Raw genomic sequence first — 18,943 nt, 5'->3', positions numbered from 1 at the left:
GAAGTAATACCACGGTTAGTAGTGGTATAGTTAATAAAGGTAAAAGCTAAAGCCGCGTTATATAAATGGAGCTAGTCCTAAAATGTATAGGTAAATCGTTTCTAGGAATGTAGTAAGGTCTATAAATACTACGGCAGGGGTTTAAATAAAGGTAGGATAATATTGCCTTACTTACAGCAGGTCTTAAAGTAAGGGTCTTTAGCCTAGGTAGAGCTAACTTATTTATCTATCTAGTATAAAGCTTTATAGTAATTATAGGCCGTCTCTATAGGCCCAATATCTAACTGCTCTATAATAGGGCGGATGGTAGTAATAGCGGCTATATTTATGGGCCTAATATCTAACTAGTCCGTAATAGGACGGACTATAGTAGGTCGCGGCTGGGTTAATACGGGTGGTATAAGGAGGCGGGAAGTAGAGGGAGAAGTAGCAGCGGAAGTAGCAGCGGAAGTAGCAGCGGAAGCAGCGGCGGAAGCAGCGGCGGAAGTAGTGGCGGAAGTAGTGGCGGAAGTAGTTTGGTTTATAGGCTGCCGAAGGTCCGCTAAAGATCGTTAGGACCGGCCCTTTCTTTTCTCCTATATATATAGAGTTAGAAAGGTAGTAAAAAAAGGGAAAAAAAAGGATTAACCTTGTAAGATTTATAGGTTTTATACGCAGCTCCAAGACGGTTTGTTGTAAAGTTAGCGGAAGGGCGATACTGCCTATAGGTAGCGCAAAATATACAATTGGAAGGCATTTAAGCAGTAGGTAGGGAGTAGTATTATAGTAGGTAGGGAGTAGTATTATAGTAAGTAGGGAGCAGTAAACGGGGGGAAAGATAGAGAGCAGTAAGGGGTAGAAAAGAGGTCGCTTAGTCGCGAATTTAATGGGTAGCTGTAACGTTTCCCGCCCTAACGTCGCCATTCGGCCAAAAAGACACGGAGTGCTTGCGAACTTGTTCGTAAGCGCGGCGGGATCTAATATATGTACTCTTACAATTGCCCTCCCCTCTGCGCGTTCGTCCTCGAACGCCAAGCCGCAGGGGGTCCGCACACGAAGAGTCGCACCATATATTAGGAGTCCCCAGTAACGTAAGCGATCGGAATCTTCACCGACGCCTCATCGCATGGATGCGCGTTAGACTGTACCAGAGCGAAGTGACCGATGGGGATCGAACCCACGACACCTGGCCCCAGTAAGTTCGCAAGCACAATTGTAACGTGGCCCGCCTCCACGTCGCCATACGGCCAAAAAGACTGAGAGTGCTTGCGAACTTGTCGCAAGCGCGGCGGGACCTAATATATATACTCTTACAATTGCCCTCTCCTCTGCGCGCTCGTCCCCGAGCGCTCGCAGGGATTCCTCTGTGCGCCCGTTCGGGCCTCCACAGGGATCAAACGCCAAGAGTATCACCATATTAGTTAGTCCCCAGTAACATAAGCGATCGGAATCTCCACTGACGCCTCATCGCACGGATGCGCGTTAGACTGTACCAGAGCGAAGTGACCGATGGGGATCGAACCCACGACACCTGGCCCCAGTAAGTTCGCAAGCATAATTGTAACGTGTCCCGCCCGCACGTCGCCATACGGCCAAAAAGACAGAGAGTGCTTGCGAACTTGTCGTAAGCGTGGCGGGATCCAATATATGTACTCTTACAGTAGCACGTAACTAGGACCAATTTATTAGACCAATCAAAAACCGCTAAGGCTTTAATAACAGTATAATATAGATATATATATCGCTCTTAATAGACAACGCTAGTATAGTATCCCCTTTTATATCCTAGACTTAGGGTCTTATAATATAATTCTTAGCTAAAAATAGATGTCCTATTTTAATATCTAGTTAAATATATAGTAAAGATGATTTATTTAGCTAGAGGATAGACTGAAATTACCTTTCTTTATTAGAGAAATCTAAACTAACTATAAGACACTAGTTGCGAGGACTAATCTTACCTACTAATAGGATATCCAGGCCCACAACCTAGCCTTTATTTAAGAAGACGCCCGTTATAAAGCTAGAAAGAACTCTATACTAAAAAAAATACTCTCTTAAAGCGCTACGGTTAACAAAGACTTTACTTATAAAAGTGGGATAGATAGTAATATAGATAACGTCTAAATTGTAGAGATTTAACTAATATAGAAGAGAATATACTATAAATATATATTCTCTAGGCATTCCTACTACTATTATTCGTCTAAGTATTCTTCTATAAGGAATCTTTTTAGTTAAAGTATTAAGTCTCCTAACTCCTATACTTCTACTAAATACTATCTATATATATATTTAGTATTTCTATACTATTACTTATCTAGCGCCTAATATATTCTTATAGGGTACTTCTAATTCTTTTCTTTTAGGTTCTTATATATATTATATATATTATCCACGCATATAATCTATAATAGCGTATAGTATACTAGGTGCTTTAGGTTAACTCTTAACTTATTTTTATCTTTAAGTTTAAACCTTTACTATATTAATCTAAACGTTATAACTTTATTTATAGGTACTAAGATATACCCCTTACTTCTCTAATCCTTTAATTATTTCTCTAAATCCTTTAATGTTATAATTAAGACTCCCTTAATATAACTTATTATCTTTTCCGTAATAAGGTAGTTCTAAATAACTTTTTGTCTAACTATATATAGAAATCTTCCTACTTATTGTTATGTCTTTATCTATACTACTTTTAGTATAGCTGCTAGAGTATATACGGCTTATCTATAAGGAAGTATCTTCTTATTATTATATTATAATAGCCCTTTATACATTATTTTTTAAATCTAATAGAGATTCCTAGATTCTCTTTATCTTCTAGTTTAGTAAGCTACTTAGCTCTTAGCATACCTACCCTAGGCCTATTAGTAATTTTCTATACTAGTACTCTGTCCCTTATATAACCTAGTATACTAAATCTCTAGTCTAGTTTCTATTCTTACTATATAAGGATTCTCTATCTAAATTTCTTTTTATTTTCTTTTAGTTTTCGCCTTATAAGTAGATCCTTAAAGTCTTCTTACTTCTTAATCTTAGTTTATTTAATAGTCTTTATTCGCGTTTAGAAATCTTAGTCCTATAAGATTCTTAATCCTAAGCTTACTTTTTTCTTAAGCTTAGCTCTAGCCTTAGTCTAACTAGGCTTTTATAGTATTCTTATCTTATCTTAAGAGTCTTAAATCTTACTTATCTTATCTTAAGAATCTTATACCTTTAGGAAACTTCATCCTAAGCTTATTTATATATTACTAAACTAAGCCATTACTCTACTTTATTAGTTGTCGTCCATTATAGGTCCTTAAGCATATCTTATCTTATTTTAAGAATCTTAAGCCTTTAGCTTTTTACCTTCATTAAGTGCTAAAGTAATTTACTATTTTACTTCTCTTATATCTTATAAAGCGATAGATATTATATCTAGTAAGGTCTTAATCCCTACTAATATTCCCTATTTTATAGTGGAATTATCCTCTACTTCTTTTATAATATCTTTAAGGTCTATAGTCTCCTAATAAGCTACCCTTATTACCTTATTATTACTAAATATTTCGCCTATATTAAATTTATCGTCCTTAATATCTAATTTACGAGATAGTTCGTTAGTTCCTTTAAACTTTAATAATTTTAGCTCCTATAGCTAATAGCTTATACTATACTTAGTGTCCTTATAAATTTAGTATATATTATTATAACAAAACGTAAAACTTTTAATTAAACACTCTTTAGTTCCTTATAGTATACTATTATCCCTTTATATATATATGTCTTCTACTAATCTTATTCCCTTTACTATATAGTAACTCTATCTACTTTTATAGTCTCTAATAAAATAACCTTATTTTCCGTAATTTATATAAGCTCCTTTTTTAAACTATTTTTTTTACTATAGAGTCCGCCTAAACGTCTTCTACTACTAAAATCCCTAGTTCGGCCTCTACTCCTTAGACCTTTAATTACTTAATCCTTACCCTCTAGGTTTCTATAGTCGTTTATTCTATTTTCTATTTTTTTTAATACCGCTTAGGTCTATTAGCTCTACGCTATACTATAATTTCTAATTTTAACTTTATTATTATGTACCCTACGCCTTATATAACTATAGAACTCTATCCTAACCCTTCTTAGTCTGCTCTCTTTAGTAAATCTTATTATTAATCTTAATTACTTAGTTAATTAAATCTCTAAGAGTATCTACATCTTCTATTAGGATAATTATTGTAAGGGGATCTTGTAGACAGGGGGCTATAAGGACACGATTGGAACAGGATAGATTAGTAAGAGAGACGAATCCTTAAGGAGGTAAGGCCTCTGGGATCGTGGAGACTATATACTACGGGCACGTGCCTCCGGCACGTGACCGGCGACTATCTAAGGGGCGTCCGGGGGTTGTCCTAAGGGCAACCCAAGGTGTCCGCAATAATATCCCTTACAATTATATCCTAAATTTTTGCCTTAAGTCCTTACTTATACTGTACTATAAGCGCCTTATTATTCTATATAACCTATATAGCTAATATTTAAAACTACGTTATATACTTAATTACTAAAGTCCTTTATACTAGGTTTTAAAGTTTTTATTCCACTATAGTAGTTACCTTTAGGTCTTTAAATATTTATATTAAGCGTTCTATAAACCTACTTTAACTTAAGAATATATACCGTACCTCCTAGTTAGTAGTTATTATACTATACTTCTATACCTCCGTAAGGTAAGGTTTAAACTACTTAAGTACTCTCCCTATTAAAAATAATCCTATATAAGTAACTTAATCTATAGGCGTTACTAGTTTAACTCCTTATATAATCTTAAAGTGCATTTATATAAGAAATCCTTTAAGTTTTAACTTCTCTCCTAAGAATTGCTTAATTAAGGGTAACTTAACCTTAGCTGCTCTAATTCCATTAATTCTTTCTTTAAGTATCCTATTATTATCTATTAATTAATTAACTATTTCCTATAGCTATCCTATAGTAACTAGCTAAAAGTTAGTATTTATTATACTAGTATCATTACCTAATCCCAAGATAGTCGCGACCGTTAACGCTATTATAGCTACTACTTTTAGTGGCATATTATTTAACTTTATTAATACTATAACCTTAGTAGTAAATATATAACGAAGCCTTATAGGAAATACTATAGTAAACTTATTAATGGGCTAGGTATATAGGTAAATAAGAAGTTAATAATGTAATAATAACTAGTAGAGTGGTTACCTAATAAATTAACTTTAATGTGGTTTATTAGGACCCGGGCAATATTAGGACCTAGGCCACTTGCAAAACCCACTAAAATCGCGATTTTTAGACCCTTATAAAATTAACCAATTTCTAATAATAATTAATACAAATTTAATAGTGGCCTATTAATGCAATAACTAACTTATATAGGAAGTACTAAAAATCTTATATAAGCGGAAGTAGGTTAAATAGNAAAAGTAGGGNAANNTTNCCCTACTTTTNCTATTTAACCTACTTCCGCTTATATAAGATTTTTAGTACTTCCTATATAAGTTAGTTATTGCATTAATAGGCCACTATTAAATTTGTATTAATTATTATTAGAAATTGGTTAATTTTATAAGGGTCTAAAAATCGCGATTTTAGTGGATTTTGCAAGTGGCCTAGGTCCTAATATTGCCCGGGTCCTAATAAACCACATTAATTATATTCTAAGATTTACTATAAAGAAGAAAAACTATTTATAGATACCGTGTGTCCTTAAATATATAACTCCTCCCTATAGTAAAGAGCTTAGTATATTAGTACATTAGTACGTTAATACGTTATGTTCCCACGTTCCCACGTTTTTACGTTCCTATGTTCCGAACTTATAACGTAACTAGCCATATAACTCAGCTACCCTTTATCCTATAGCTTAATCGGTTCTAGCGCCTCCTATACTATCTTAACTAACCCATTTATATCTCTTCTTAGTAGTTATACTACTGTTAATATAAGGTCCGTAACATATAAGGGATAGTATAGCTTCTTCTACTAATTAGCTAACCTAGATTAATATATAATATATTAATCCCTTTAACCCCTAGAGAAGAGTCTTTCTTTAAGGTTCTTTTTCTAACTCCGCGCTATTTTTCTAAATTAATAAAACCTTATCTATTTATACCTTCATCTAGCAGTCCTTAGTAAAGTAGGTTTTTAGCTATATAAAAGGCAAGCTCCTTAATTACTAAGGGCCTATTTATAGGGGTCGCTATATATAGGCCAAGTATACGCCGGATCCGTAGTAGGACTAGCTACGCGGCTAGCTGCTAGATTAATGGCGAGCTATATAGCTAGTACTATAGGAGTTGTAGATCTTGCTAGGGCACTATAGGCCGTTCTAGGAGTATTTATCCCTTAGCACGGTACTTCGCGTCCTACCGGTATCGATAAGAACTAGCCAATTAGAGGAGCCGAATTCAGTGCCTGTACTCAGGAATTCGAAGCCTTTAATATTGGCCAAATGCTATAGTATTTTGATAAAAACGCTCAATCTTTGGAGTCAAGTCGCTTAATATAAGGTAGCTAGCATTTGTCCTCCTTGCAGAACGGTGGTGGGCAATTGACTGCTTGAATTCACATAGTTATCGCGTTGTTCTGATTTTGGTGTTCGCGCACAGACCATTGCTCGTAGGACGCTACCGTGCTAAGGGATAGTCTAGTTTAAAAAGTTTCTAGCTTTATACTACTTAGCTCGTGCCTTAATTTAATAAAAGCCTTAGTTAATAGCTAGGCAGTAGTCTATCTCTTAACCCGTCAGCGCCCATCTCTTATCGATAAATATTCGCTATTATTATTGATTGGGATATTTTATATTTATCCAACCACTCCGATTGGTCTAATTTTTATCGATAAGAGAAGGACCAATTTTGACGGGTTAAGGGATAAGTACCTTTAGCGTCTATATAGTAGTAAAAACTAATAATATAGCGCGCTATAGGTCTAGGGTAAGCTTGTTAAAGAGGTCTAGTATTAGGTCTTTATAGGGAATTTAGGCTTAGCCGGCTAGGTATAAAAAGCGGGTCTAGAAGGCTAAAAAGGTCTCTATCGTTTTTATATTTAGGCTTTTATTGACTCGAACGCGCTAGAGTTACCTTGCTAGATTGGTGGACAGGAAAAAAGAATTGATACGCGGTAGCAGAGTTAGAATAACAGTAGCGGCGCCAAGTAGTACTAGGATTATAGAAGTTAAACTAGATATCCACCTATCACAAAGTAACTGTAATCACTAACAGCAGACAGTGAGCGAAACCCAGATCCCATAACTTTTATAACACAGCTACAGAACCACCACCCAAACCCCCCATTTTCCGCAACCCGCCCACGAAAGCCTAAGACCATTGAAGCACACGAAACAAAATAAGATAGACCGGGTTCTGTCTCTCTGTAACCGCCCAGAAAGCGAACCGCCCAGCTAAATAAAGAGGTCAATATGCTCATGTCATCGAAGCAGATCAATCCTTGGGAGCGAACGACAATTAGACCGCCCACCACTCTCGAAAGTAGTTGAGATGTAAAGAGTAGTAAATGAATCCAATCCTACCCACGCTGAACGAGTAGTCACAGCATGCCGGCCCATATCATACAGAGAAAGGAAAAGAGATATGAGAAACAGACGAACATCCGAGGGAACCCTTAAACCATAATTGGTCTGATAATCCTACACATCTCACTCAGCCGTAAACGTTTGGTAGCCAAGGCGTATATGGGGTGAGTGACAGGGTACGTAATGGGAGTGTCTGCGAGGGTGAGCCTTCTTTCAATGCACCTGCAAAAAGCTGCGCTAGAGAGAGCACGGAAGTAAAGGAGTATTCACCAATAGCGGGGACGTGGAGCGTAGCCGTCGTCATAGCCAGTACGGCCTGGGCTCCTAGGACGGCCCCTAGGGGACGGAGGGCGGCCATCGTACGGTCTACCATGACCATTCATGTACGGATCAGCCTCATAACCACGACGGGGCGGCGGTCCACGCGCATCGTAGCCATCTTCAGGGTAGCGGGGGCGAGGAGGTCCATACTCATCAACAGGACCACGTGGGCGGGGTGAGGCGCGGCCATAGCGATCGCGAGAATCATAGTAATCGCGTGGTGGCGGCGAGCGCCGGCGATAGTCATCGCGACGAGGACTATAGCCTCGAGGAGGACCACGGCGATCATGATAATAGTCATCTGGCGCAGGAGGATACCCCCGACGGCCAGGGGGAGGCGAACGAGACCGGAAACGATCGCGAGGACGTTCGTCTTGAGCCTGTGCTGGGTAAGGCTGACGCATTTTAAATGGCGGCTGGGGCGGTGGAGAGCTGACGTCCTGCACGCATCGAACGGTGTTGTCCTTGAATTCACGACCGTCTAGCTTCTCGACTGCGTTCTTCAAATCCGCAGGGGTTTCGTACTCCACGAACCTAAAAACTAGTCAATTATCCTGTGTGTACTCTCCATTATGAGATTCAACATACCCAGACCCGTCGCGATCGCGGCCGACTTCGGAGTAGACGACATCGAGTCCAGATTGGCGGGCAAAATCTTTGAGGTCCTACAAGGTCCTGTAAGTCCAGTTGCCTACAGCCAGATTCATTCCTTAACGACGAAGAAAGCAAACAAGTAATCCAAGAAATCCTGACGATATGCTAAACCTCGTAGATGGATGGGCGAGGTTTCAGATCCAAACCTGCTGGTACAAAAATTCCTAGGCTGTGCAGTGAAAGAAACAGGTTGGTGGGTTCTGTTCCTGATGGATAGATATGGCCAACGGAGGGGTATGAGGTGAATTGGATAGAAGCCATGGATGAAACAAAACAAAGAACTCAAAAATCCAAAACTGAAAGGCATCCAGTGGTCCAAGAACCAAATGATATGGGGAGTGAGCTAACCTGCCAGCTGGTCTCAACAGGAAGGCCAGATATACGCATCCGGAAGGCAGTCCGTCTGGGACGTGGAGCAGCGCGTTCTTGGTGAGCAAAGTTCTCATTCCGACGCGATCCGCGCGCGAACTGCACAATCAGACGTTCTCCCATGAAGTCGGAGCCATCTAGAAACCGGCGAGAGTTAGGTATTGCGTGATGAAAGAAAGGAAGAATACATACGGAAGGCTGTTGGAGAAAATGAGTTAGCATGTGCGCCTTGCGTGAGCGTTAGATACAATGGATTGAGCATCTTACCTGGAACGACATCGCGCGCGTCCATGGCATCTTTGTACTCGATGAAGCCGAAGCCATTCATGAGTTTGATTTCTGTAATCTCGCCGGTGCCATGGGTTTGGAAATGAGCTTCAACATCGGCCTTTGTGGCTGCACGGGTTTGCTAGTCAGCGACGCCAAATTCCACGGAGGAGAGAGTGATCCCGGATCCACGAAGGTTCCTTATCCAAAGCATTGCGCCCTCGGGTGGAGCTCCATCCAGGGTAGGAAGTTCAAGCATACCATTGCGAGGTAGGTTACCAAGGTAGAGTCGCGTAGAGGACACTTCAGTCATGGTGGACGCCTAACGTGACGGGCTTTGTTCCAGCGAAGGAGTCGAGCTGAATATGTTTCTACCACCAGGAAAAAAAAACGCGCGGTAGCCTTGGCCTTGAAGTCGGAGCCAGAAAAGTGAGGCGAGGCCACAGGTGGCAGCACAGCCGATATCGAGTAAGCGCCCGCGCGGAAGAAGTATTTGTAGGGCGGATAGGAATGTGGGAGGGACCTAGTGGGGGTTATGAGGGAAGGTGGTAGTGGTTTTGGTGGAAGTGATGGAGATGATGGTGGGTGGTCTGAAGTTGGGTTGGAAGGAAAAGTTGGACGACTGGGCGACACAGGTTCGCCTCACTTCTTCGCGCTACTGTCAGCCGCTAAGCCCCTATCGGCTGCGCTTACGGTGGCTGCTTTCGGCCTCGAGCTGTCCAATCCACCGACAAGAGCTATTATCTAATGGCCATGATAGCTATATGCCTGGTGCGACCTTGCACACTGCGACCACGAGGCGAATCACCAAATGCCCAGTCACGGCTGCAGAGTGAATGCCCAACTCGCTGTTTCTGTTCTCCTAAGTCATTGTCCCAGCCCATTGTCCCAAGACATCCCGTGCAAGGGGACTACCTTGTCTGCCAGCCTGGCATTGAGGTCATATCTCCGCCCGCGCCCATCGCGAGAGCGGGTACGAGTAAGCTATTTACATTATACATAATACAACCCTCTTGGCACCATTTTGCCGTTTTGCCGTTTTGCCGTTGAGAGTGCTGCGTAATTTCATTGCCAAAAAACATCAGCATGCATAGGGCTGTGTCCTCCAGATGACGCGCAGCAACTGTGTACCCGGAACTGACCCGCCATCTCAAGTCAACACATACTTTGGGCCTTCACCTCCCTGAGGTGTGGTCCAGTTTATGTCTTGGTCGGGATCCTTGATATCGCACGTCTTGCAATGAATGCAGCTAAGAATGTCAGTTTCAAGCACGGACGCTCCAGGGAACTTTGGGTTCAGAACTTACTTTTGGGCATTGATCTGGAATCTGACCCCAAGATCCTTGCTGTCATCCTCGACGTATTCGTACACGCCAGCTGGGCAGAATCGGTTCTCAACTCCTTTGTACTTGGGCCACTCGAGCTGAGTATGCTTGTCCCAGTCCTTGACTTGCAAGTGCACAGGTTGATCTTCCTCATGGTTGGTCCCCGTTCGACTCACACTGGTCAAAATATCAAAGCTGATCTTGCCATCTGGCTTAGGATATTCGATCTTCTTGCACTGACCGGCAGTCTTTGTTGCAGCATGATCGGGTTTCCCATGCTTTAAAGTCCAAGGAACGTTTCCACGGAGTATATATGCTTCCAAACCGGAATATAAAACCCCACCATATAAGCCAAGTGAGCTGTGAAATGATGGTCTCATATTTCGGACCTGCTTGAGCTCGGACCAGATGGAGGAGGCCCGGAGCTTGTCCTCGTACTCAAACAGGAAAACACTGCCATCATCAGATGATGTGAGTGCGTTATAGGTAGCCTCTGCAGCTAACATTCCTGACCGCATGGCCGTATGCGTGCCCTTGATCTTAGGAACATTGAGGAATCCAGCAGTATCACCAATGAGAGCCCCTCCAGGGAAGGCACACTTTGGTATTGATTGAAAGCCACCTTCGTTCAAGGTTCTCGCGCCATAAGAGATACACTTTCCTCCCTCGAGGACGGATTTGTATAGAGGGTGATGCTTCATCTTCTGAAACTCCCCATACGGTGCCAACCAAGGGTTCGGATAGTCCAGACCCACGACGAGACCAATACTAACCATGTTTTCACCAAAGTGATACATCCAGCCACCGCCATAGGTATCCGATGGCAGAGGATAACCCATGGAGTGGACGACCAAACCTTCCTGGAATTTCTCTGGCTGCACCTCCCACACCTCTTTAATCCCGAGGCCATAAGTCTGATGTTGGCTGTCCCGCCTGAGATCAAATTTTTTGATGACTTGTTTTGTCAGACTTCCATGGCAGCCCTCAGCAAGCAGGGTGACCCTAGCATGGAATTCCATGCCTCGTTCAAATGAATTTTTAGGCTTACCCTCTCTCGAGATGCCCAAATCATTCGTAGCAACGCCTTTCACAGATCCATCGTGTGTATATAATACCTCAGATGCCGCAAAGCCAGGGTATATTTCTACTCCCACCTCTTCTGCGCGCTCTCCTAGCCACTTGACGAATTGGTTTAGACTTATGATATAATTGCCGTGATTGTTCATCTGTGGGGGTTTTGGGATTGGAATGACTTGGTTTTTGGTAAGGAACCGCATCTTGTCAACCTTTGCAGGCGTGACATGCTCGAATCGGCTTGGGTTATCCTCCGAGTTCCAGTCCGGAAGCAGCTCATTTAGAGCAGAAGGTTCCACCACGTTTCCAGACAAGATATGATCCCCCAGTTCGCCGGCCTTCTCCAGCAGCAGCACCCGGAAGTCTTCATTGCCAGCGTCGTTGGCTAATTGTTTCAGTCGTATGGCGGCGCTGAGGCCTGCTGGCCCGCCACCCACAATGCAAACATCCACCTGGTCGCTTTCCCGTTCCTGTTGGCGCGGGTCAAGTGAGTCCTGCGCTTCTGCAAACCTTGCTCGAGCGGTGTTCGTGATTGCTCTCCTCTGACCGGCAACGCGGAGGGCAGGCCGGTACGCGTCGAAAATATTTCTTCGTGTGGCAGTGCGAGTAGGTCGAGCAGCTGTACAAATTAAACGAGCTGGAGAGTGAAGACTGCGCCATGTTATCGACGAGGAGAGGGTCTTGGAGGCCATTGTAGGGTAGGTTTGGCGGAATGGAGCATTGGAAAGAGTTCGTTGGGTGCAAAAGTCACTGCATTCGAATGACGAAGTTGCATAATTATCCGTAGCAAACACCGAGTGGAAAGAGCACGACCGAAAATCTAAACGAACCACTAACGTAGCTTATGGGCTTTTGACGGTTTTGAACATCAAAACTAATGCCTCAAATGCTTAATTGCAGGCATTTTCTTAATAAAAGCCATCACGCAGCACTATATACGATATTAATAAAATGAAGCTTTAGTTTTATAATCAAAGCCTTACCTCAAATGTAATAGTAGATGCCTCTACCGTCAATTACGCAGCGATCGTAAGCGCTTTGGCTGATATAGCTTGATCCCTACCTAAGCTTAAATAGGCAAGCGGTAAGACCATCCGTCAAAATCCCATAAGCTACGTCAATGAAGTCAGTAATAACCGAATGTTACTTGCAGCTTAGATTGAGCCTCCTCCTTCTCCTTCTCCTGAAGTATTTCCTGTCCATCATAAGAACCACCTCTTACTCTCTTCGCATTGTCGACTCCTTTTGGATTGCCTCAGTAACCGCTGTTCTTCCGACGTTCCATTTATGTTGCGGAGGCAAGCATACGCGTATGTTGACTCTCACCGCTGCCAAGCTCTATCAACCACTTTGTGTCCGTCGTCTATTCGACCTTGGATTTCTTACCGGCCCCAAGGCAGGATTCGGCTGAAACTGGCTGAGCGGCTGTCATTTTCTTCCGCGCCGCCACGGCTTGTTCCGTTGTTGAAAAGAAGAATTCTTAGGGCCAGTGTTGGGAGGCTGTTACGTGAGCAGTATCGAGGGCCTGAAACCCGTCAAGCTTCATATTCGCAACGCGGGCTTCTCGGTTCCTCGTTTGACTACCCAAGCCAAGCTTATGCGTTTTATTAAGCTTCATTACCATCCTTTGCCTTCCAGCCTCCCCTGTTACGCGGTCTCAGACAACAGACGTTGGGGCCAGAGTTTTGAATCTCCTTTTGTAGTGGTCGGTCCTCTTCAAATCACGTCATGTTACTTTTCTCATGTTTGTGATTCGTTCGTTTCTGAAGCTGTTCTCCTGCTCGGGACGTGCTCCATCCTATCTTATGTTCTGAATCAGGATGAGAAATCGCCAGCCAAGAACACTTGGCAATGAATACCACCACTCTCCGCTCGAGAGGTGGGTCTTTGTTCTCAGAGTCCCTATTAAAATTCCCTAAGGCTCAGGCATCCTCCACACGTCTTGAGTTAGATATGAATCGAATTCTGGAAAGATGTTGCATCTAATTCCGTCTTCTTTTGGGGCCGATCTTTGACCTTATTTACTCTCCGACCGTTCTCGGCCGTTTCTACATATACCTTATGTCTGCGGCAGCTTAAGGATCTACACTTCCATCCCCACCTTTCAGTTTCGTTTACTTGTGCTGGACACTCATTTTCCTTCTATCTTCATTCTTTTCGAAAGAGCCGGGCTCAAATCTCATTCCCTGACCTGCTTGCTTCTTCACCTCATTCAATCATTAACTACCACGAAAACACTCGCTTCTCCTCTCTTCCTTATATCATTCTATCATGAAGACTGTTTATCCTCTTATCACGTTCCTTTCGGTGGCCTTAGTGGCTGCCAACCCAGTTCCTGTCAAGCCTGGACGTAAGCTGAGACCGTTACCTACCTTTTCTGGTCTTGACTAATAGCAATACAAGCTGTCATGACCAACAGTGGCATTGAAGGACTTAACATTCCTTCCACAAACTTCGCTCGCGGTGAGGACATTGCCTTCGAAGAGTCTGACTGGATTACCAAGAGAGCAATTGCTCTGCGGGATGCTGTATCATCTCTCTTGACAGTTAGACATGATGGCGAGGCGGCTAAGACCAGTATGTGTTGCGTTAGCTATCTAGGTAATACAAACTGACGATGCATTCTAGAAGCCTCCAAGGGAAAGAAAAAGGGAGCCGGAGTAGCTGGCGCAAACTCAAACTCAACGGCGGCAGCAGCAGCGACTAATGGCACGATGACACACACCGGGAAAGGGAAGAAGGGAAAGGGGGGTGAAGGTGGTAACGCTGGAAACGCGACTGCGGCAGCCACAAATGCCACTGCGGCAGCCAACAATGGAACCACGGAGAAGAAGCACCACAAAGCAGCGGCGGCGGCAGGAGGTAAAGGTAATGGTGAAAATGCGAATGCAAAAGGTGGAAATGGTAATGGTGGGAACGCAGATGGCGCTCAACGGCGGAACGACAACGAGCACGCCAATCTTATTGGGGACATCCTGGGCAGAAATCTTCGCAAGAGGGAAGTCAGGAGGAGCCTCAATCTCTGGGAAACCGAAGCCTTAAGACATGCTGCAGGTCTATGAGCGGTGTCATTCTCGCCAATGTTCAGCGAACTTGGTGAAGGGTGTCAAGCTCTGGAGTTGGTTTTGAAGCGCGCATCGTATATAGATTTTCTATTTGAGGACTGCAATTGGTTTGGGGGTGCTATCTGAGTTGTATGGATTACTTACTCGAATCGAGGCCACTGGATTTGGCATAAATGAAATGACCATAAATACCAGTCAAAAGGGAATTGTCTGCATGCATGACTGCGCCTCAGCTCGCTGTTTCATCGACCTAACCTTCGCTGCTTCAGCCCCCACTGCAGCCTTACCTCTGCGCCCATGAACATCGTAAGGAAATTAATGGCCACCTACTTTTAGGTACCGCTTGCCGCACCTATGGATCCGCTTTCTATAACAACCGGCTGTGTCACGCTGGTCGCGACTATCACCAAGCTCACGGTCCGGATTAATGGCTTCGTGCGGGAGGTCCGCGGCGCCCGCAGCGACCTCGACGCAGTGTCCCGCGAGCTGCACTCACTCACGACGGTGCTAGAGATGTTGGCCCACGATGCCGGCAACACTGCCCGCAGCGCATTCCCGCCATCGCTGGCACAGCAGGTCGCAGGCATCGTGAAGAACTGCGGTGGTGTGGTTAGTCAGATTGAAGCATCGCTGGAGAAACATGGTGGCGAGTCTGCGAGGCTGAAGAAGGGCGTGCAATGGAGCTGGAGTGGGAAGTCCGATATGGAGCAGTTAAGAAGCAGCTTGGAAGCTCATAAAAGCGCGTTGGATATTGCATTGCAGATGGTTGAGATGTGAGTTCGTTAGTGTAAGGCTATGAACGTGTGCTAATGAATGTAATCTAGGTCTATAATGCGAGATATCAAAGCAGATACCCAAGAAATCCGGGATGACACTGCTGCCATTCCGGGCATCAAAGAGGACACTACCCAGATACTGATAGAGATTGCACGGCTACAGGCGAAACTTCCGAAGAACGTGGAGCTACAGGGTCTAGAAGGGCATGGCTTGTCAGGTTTCATGCTCCAGAGATACTTGGACAACCTGACAACCTACGCCGAGACTACGTACGATGCTTCCGATGGGGAACTAGAGGAAGAAACGGCTCCTAGTACGCCTAGAGCCGTAGCGGAACAAGAAGAAATCGAGCGTCATTTAGAGCACCTGAATCTTCCGCAGGACAACACCCAGGAGCTCCCCAAGAACATCATAGACGGGCTATTTGAAGACCACGACGAGGAATCAAGCTCAGTATATACCATCTCTAAAGCGCCGAGAACTATAATAGAAGACGCTTCGGTTTTAGTCGATAGCTCTTTTAATAGCCCCAAATCATCCCTTGGCGGAATTAGTGAGTCGGAGTCGCATGGAAGCAAAAAAAGAAATTTCTCTGAAGCTCCCAAAGATCTGCATGACGCTGTCGAGGCTGAACGAAAGAGGCAGGCCGGCCTCGCTATGGCCATAGAGGACGAGACGGAAGAAGTGAGTATTCCTGGGTTCTTTTTTCATTTACCGAAATTAACATTCTAGTCTAGCTTCGCATGACAAATGAACAACACCGGGAAAAACGGGAAGTGAAGCAGATACTTCACGAGGAGGGGCTGAAAAGGCTGGAGGAGTATAGGAAAAGGCTCAACCAGAATGAGGCCCGCTTGTCTGCAAATAATCGCGTTGAGGTCAATCACGTAGCGATTGCGAAAGCATTTGATGAGCGCTCAAAGCTGTCACCAGAGGAGTACGAGTCCTTGACTCGCGAGCTAGTGCGGAATCTTGGGGATGTCTGCCAAACCATCAGCCAAATCAGGGATGTTGACATCAGCCAAATCAGGGATGTTGACATCAGCCAAATCAGGGATCTACTCAGGCGAGGAGCCAACCCTAACGGATTAGAATCATCTCCGCATCGTACTATCCAGAATACGCCAATAGGAAGGGCGGCGAAAAGCCCGCGTTGTCTCGCAGTTCTACTTGAATATGGAGTCGACATCAGCGTTGGGATGAAAGCTTACTCCCCAGAGGGTCAAATTACTGCACTCGGGGTTGCGGCACAACACGTAAACCCGCAAGCAGTCGAGATGCTACTTCTCGCAGGGGCTAATGTGAATGGTCCAGAACATGGCACTTCTCCAATCCGCGCTTTTCTAACTTCACATGATACATCTATTGCCTGGAGGGTCGATGATTGTATCGAAATTCTGAGCCTCCTCGCCGTCCATGGGGCAAATTTTAATGAGACCGGAGGCAAATGGTTTACCGCACTTCAGTTTGTATGCTCCATTCCAGACACCACATATTCAGTTAAACTAGTCGTGGAACTACTTTTGGGTTGCGGTGCAAAGCCTAACATTCACGGTGGACTCCATGGCTCTGCAATTCATGCTGCGGTAACAGTGTTGAACTTTAACACAGTCCAGCTATTATTGCAACATGGTGCCGACCCGGGCTTGCGAGCGACCTGCTCTTTCATAGGCCGTTCCAAAATTTTCCGTAGAAACTCCTTACGACGTGAAATAGTTACACCTTTAGAACTTCTAGATAAGCTATGGTTCGCATACTCGAAAGGTGGCAGATCTAGGACACTCAAAATACGCAAGTTGCTGGAGGGAGCTATCAGACGTTGATCAAGTAATGTGTGAATGGGTTGAAATAAAACACGAATCTGCTTCTATTTATGACAAGCTAGTCAAGTCCCGCGACCATTTGCCTTTCCAAGGTGTTGAGTTATGCATGACTTCTAGCTAGCTCGGCATTCGACGCTGGTTTGTGTGGCTCCATCTGCCGAGTTGGGTTATCCTACCTAGATATTTGCCGTTGGCTCGGGCGTAAAGTGGATAGAGGAGACTGTTTGTATCGTCCTTGCCATGCCTTCTGGCCACCAACGAGGACACAACCAGGATACCGAATCACGCGTACACATGAGTGGCGCATGGGAGTCAAATAGTGAAGTTGAGGCATACTTTGCATCCTAACTCGATAGGGGCTTTTGTGTAACTGTTGCCATTATCTTCACTCAATTTGCGAAGGAGAACCTGGATTTGCATGTATTTTAGAGAGCTCCAATACGCGATTCTGGAGTACAATATTCTTAATTTAATTGCTGGGATGTATTGCTACTTTGATGGAAAATTTAGCATCTTGCAATCTTTAAATGTAGCGATACATGGTTCATACTGCATAGACCTGGGTCTTTGCAAGCACTGGAAAAGGTGTATGAAGGAAATGCTTGCGCTTTGTTGTTATTAAAGTTCCCAAACATCCTACTTCCTTATTCTTCGCACGTTGTCTAGGAAATTATTGACCCGAGGTACGAGTGGTCTATTACTTTCAGGTGTATAGGTGTCTAAATTTTTAAACCCTCGCCAAGCCAGCCTTTGATTGGTTAGAAAAAAAACTTACGCGCGGTAAGTTATGGCAGAATCCACGTGACGAATATCAAAATATTATAAATATTAAAATATCCTAGTATTACGCCTTCCTTTTTATTAACACCTCTATTAATACCACAATATATATTATAAATATGGCAGATCCTACTGTAATTAAGTGCAGCAAGTGCTATATCCATAAGCCCCGCCTTAACTTTGTTAAAGACGGCCCTTTAAATAAGATTTTAAAGCTGTGCCAGTTATATCGGTTAAAGGCGCGTCTTCCCTATATATTACTTCTACTTTTACTTACTTTTTTAGGCCTCTAAATATGATTTAAATAAGCGGAGAGCTCTTATAGAGTTAGGTTCTACTACTAGGAATCGTCCTATAAGGCGCTAGCAAACTGCACTACCTAAAAACGATACTGAGAACGCCTTCCTGCCTCGCGGCCAGAATAGTTAAAATACCCCTAAAATGGCTTAATAGCGGAAGACAATTAGGGCAATATAACGGGAGTACCGCATTCTTAATTAACGGGGTGAAGCTTACTTGCTTACTCCTCCGCTATATACCATAGATAAAGCTCCGTGTAGTAGAAGAGGCACTCTAAATGGCCTAAATACGTTCTTACTGGAACTAGCTCCTATACCTGCTCTACCGCTAATACCTACCCTACTACTAATACTACCTTCCTTGCGGTAAGCTCCCTTGCGGCAAGCTCCCTTACGGCAAGCTCCCTTATAGTAAGCTCCCTCGCGGCAAGCTCTAACTACGGCTACACTACTACCCGTTTTAGCTGTCGATTGGGAGCGAATTAAGAAGTTTAGGAGTATACTATAGGCTGAATGTATAGAGACGTGTAGTTATTATAAGGAGTGGTGGTTCTAAATAGGCCTAGCTATGGAGGGTAATAATATAGGTGTATATAAAGCCTGTATTAAGGACGCTGATAGCCTTAAAGATCTAACCCTTTCTCCCCTG

The 18,943-nt window shown here is 43.6% G+C and overlaps 5 protein-coding genes across 5 annotated transcripts; 2 read left to right on the top strand and 3 right to left on the bottom strand.

The window, feature by feature from the left end:
- Window positions 1-1,057: 1,057 nt before the first annotated feature.
- K441DRAFT_662742 (uncharacterized protein) lies at window positions 1,058-1,468 on the bottom strand (the record flags this gene model as incomplete). The annotated part of the gene is made up of 1 exon (XM_067649092.1): window positions 1,058-1,468. A coding segment is annotated over exon 1 (266 nt), but the record flags the coding sequence as incomplete, so codon positions are not given.
- Window positions 1,469-7,620: 6,152 nt separating this feature from the next.
- Window positions 7,621-9,574, bottom strand: K441DRAFT_176110 (uncharacterized protein). The gene is made up of 7 exons (XM_067640348.1): window positions 9,413-9,574; window positions 9,152-9,280; window positions 9,077-9,082; window positions 8,864-9,021; window positions 8,450-8,526; window positions 8,299-8,395; window positions 7,621-8,241 (listed from the first exon to the last, which is right to left on the bottom strand). The coding sequence occupies exons 1-7, from the start codon at window positions 9,462-9,464 to the stop codon at window positions 7,807-7,809; spliced, it is 954 nt and encodes a 317-aa protein (XP_067502131.1). The 5' UTR covers window positions 9,465-9,574; the 3' UTR covers window positions 7,621-7,806.
- Window positions 9,575-9,860: 286 nt separating this feature from the next.
- Window positions 9,861-12,334, bottom strand: K441DRAFT_614276 (uncharacterized protein). Its single transcript, XM_067645672.1, has 2 exons — window positions 10,459-12,334; window positions 9,861-10,401 (listed from the first exon to the last, which is right to left on the bottom strand). Exons 1-2 carry the CDS (start codon window positions 12,240-12,242, stop codon window positions 10,302-10,304), a joined length of 1,884 nt encoding a protein of 627 aa, XP_067502130.1. The 5' UTR covers window positions 12,243-12,334; the 3' UTR covers window positions 9,861-10,301.
- A 1,487-nt stretch (window positions 12,335-13,821) lies between these two features.
- On the top strand, window positions 13,822-14,612 carry K441DRAFT_678785 (uncharacterized protein; the record flags this gene model as incomplete). The annotated part of the gene is made up of 3 exons (XM_067651188.1): window positions 13,822-13,900; window positions 13,954-14,127; window positions 14,179-14,612. 3 exons carry the CDS (start codon window positions 13,822-13,824, stop codon window positions 14,610-14,612), a joined length of 687 nt encoding a protein of 228 aa, XP_067502129.1.
- Window positions 14,613-14,892: 280 nt separating this feature from the next.
- K441DRAFT_614274 (ankyrin) lies at window positions 14,893-17,696 on the top strand. The gene is made up of 3 exons (XM_067645671.1): window positions 14,893-15,388; window positions 15,440-16,076; window positions 16,130-17,696. Exons 1-3 carry the CDS (start codon window positions 14,970-14,972, stop codon window positions 17,213-17,215), a joined length of 2,142 nt encoding a protein of 713 aa, XP_067502128.1. The 5' UTR covers window positions 14,893-14,969; the 3' UTR covers window positions 17,216-17,696.
- Window positions 17,697-18,943: the final 1,247 nt, after the last annotated feature.

This window comes from Cenococcum geophilum (assembly GCF_001692895.1).
Source record: "Cenococcum geophilum 1.58 unplaced genomic scaffold K441scaffold_31, whole genome shotgun sequence".
Taxonomy (NCBI): domain Eukaryota; kingdom Fungi; phylum Ascomycota; class Dothideomycetes; order Gloniales; family Gloniaceae; genus Cenococcum; species Cenococcum geophilum.
The sequence above is the reverse complement of the archived record's forward strand: the minus strand, read 5'-3'. Positions and strand labels throughout refer to the sequence as shown.

Coding starts and splice junctions, on each gene's coding strand:
- K441DRAFT_176110 (XM_067640348.1), bottom strand. CDS start 9,464: ATGACTGAAGTGTCCTCTACGCGACTCTACCTTGGTAACCTACCTCGC. Junction 9,281..9,412: donor TGGTAACCTACCTCGCAATG/GTATGCTTGAAC, acceptor AAACCCGTGCAG/CCACAAAGGCCGATGTTGAA. Junction 8,242..8,298: donor CCGTTCGATGCGTGCAGGAC/GTCAGCTCTCCA, acceptor TACCCAGCACAG/GCTCAAGACGAACGTCCTCG.
- K441DRAFT_614276 (XM_067645672.1), bottom strand. CDS start 12,242: ATGGCCTCCAAGACCCTCTCCTCGTCGATAACATGGCGCAGTCTTCAC. Junction 10,402..10,458: donor TTCCAGATCAATGCCCAAAA/GTAAGTTCTGAA, acceptor TGACATTCTTAG/CTGCATTCATTGCAAGACGT.
- K441DRAFT_614274 (XM_067645671.1), top strand. CDS start 14,970: ATGGATCCGCTTTCTATAACAACCGGCTGTGTCACGCTGGTCGCGACT. Junction 15,389..15,439: donor GCATTGCAGATGGTTGAGAT/GTGAGTTCGTTA, acceptor AATGTAATCTAG/GTCTATAATGCGAGATATCA. Junction 16,077..16,129: donor TAGAGGACGAGACGGAAGAA/GTGAGTATTCCT, acceptor ATTCTAGTCTAG/CTTCGCATGACAAATGAACA.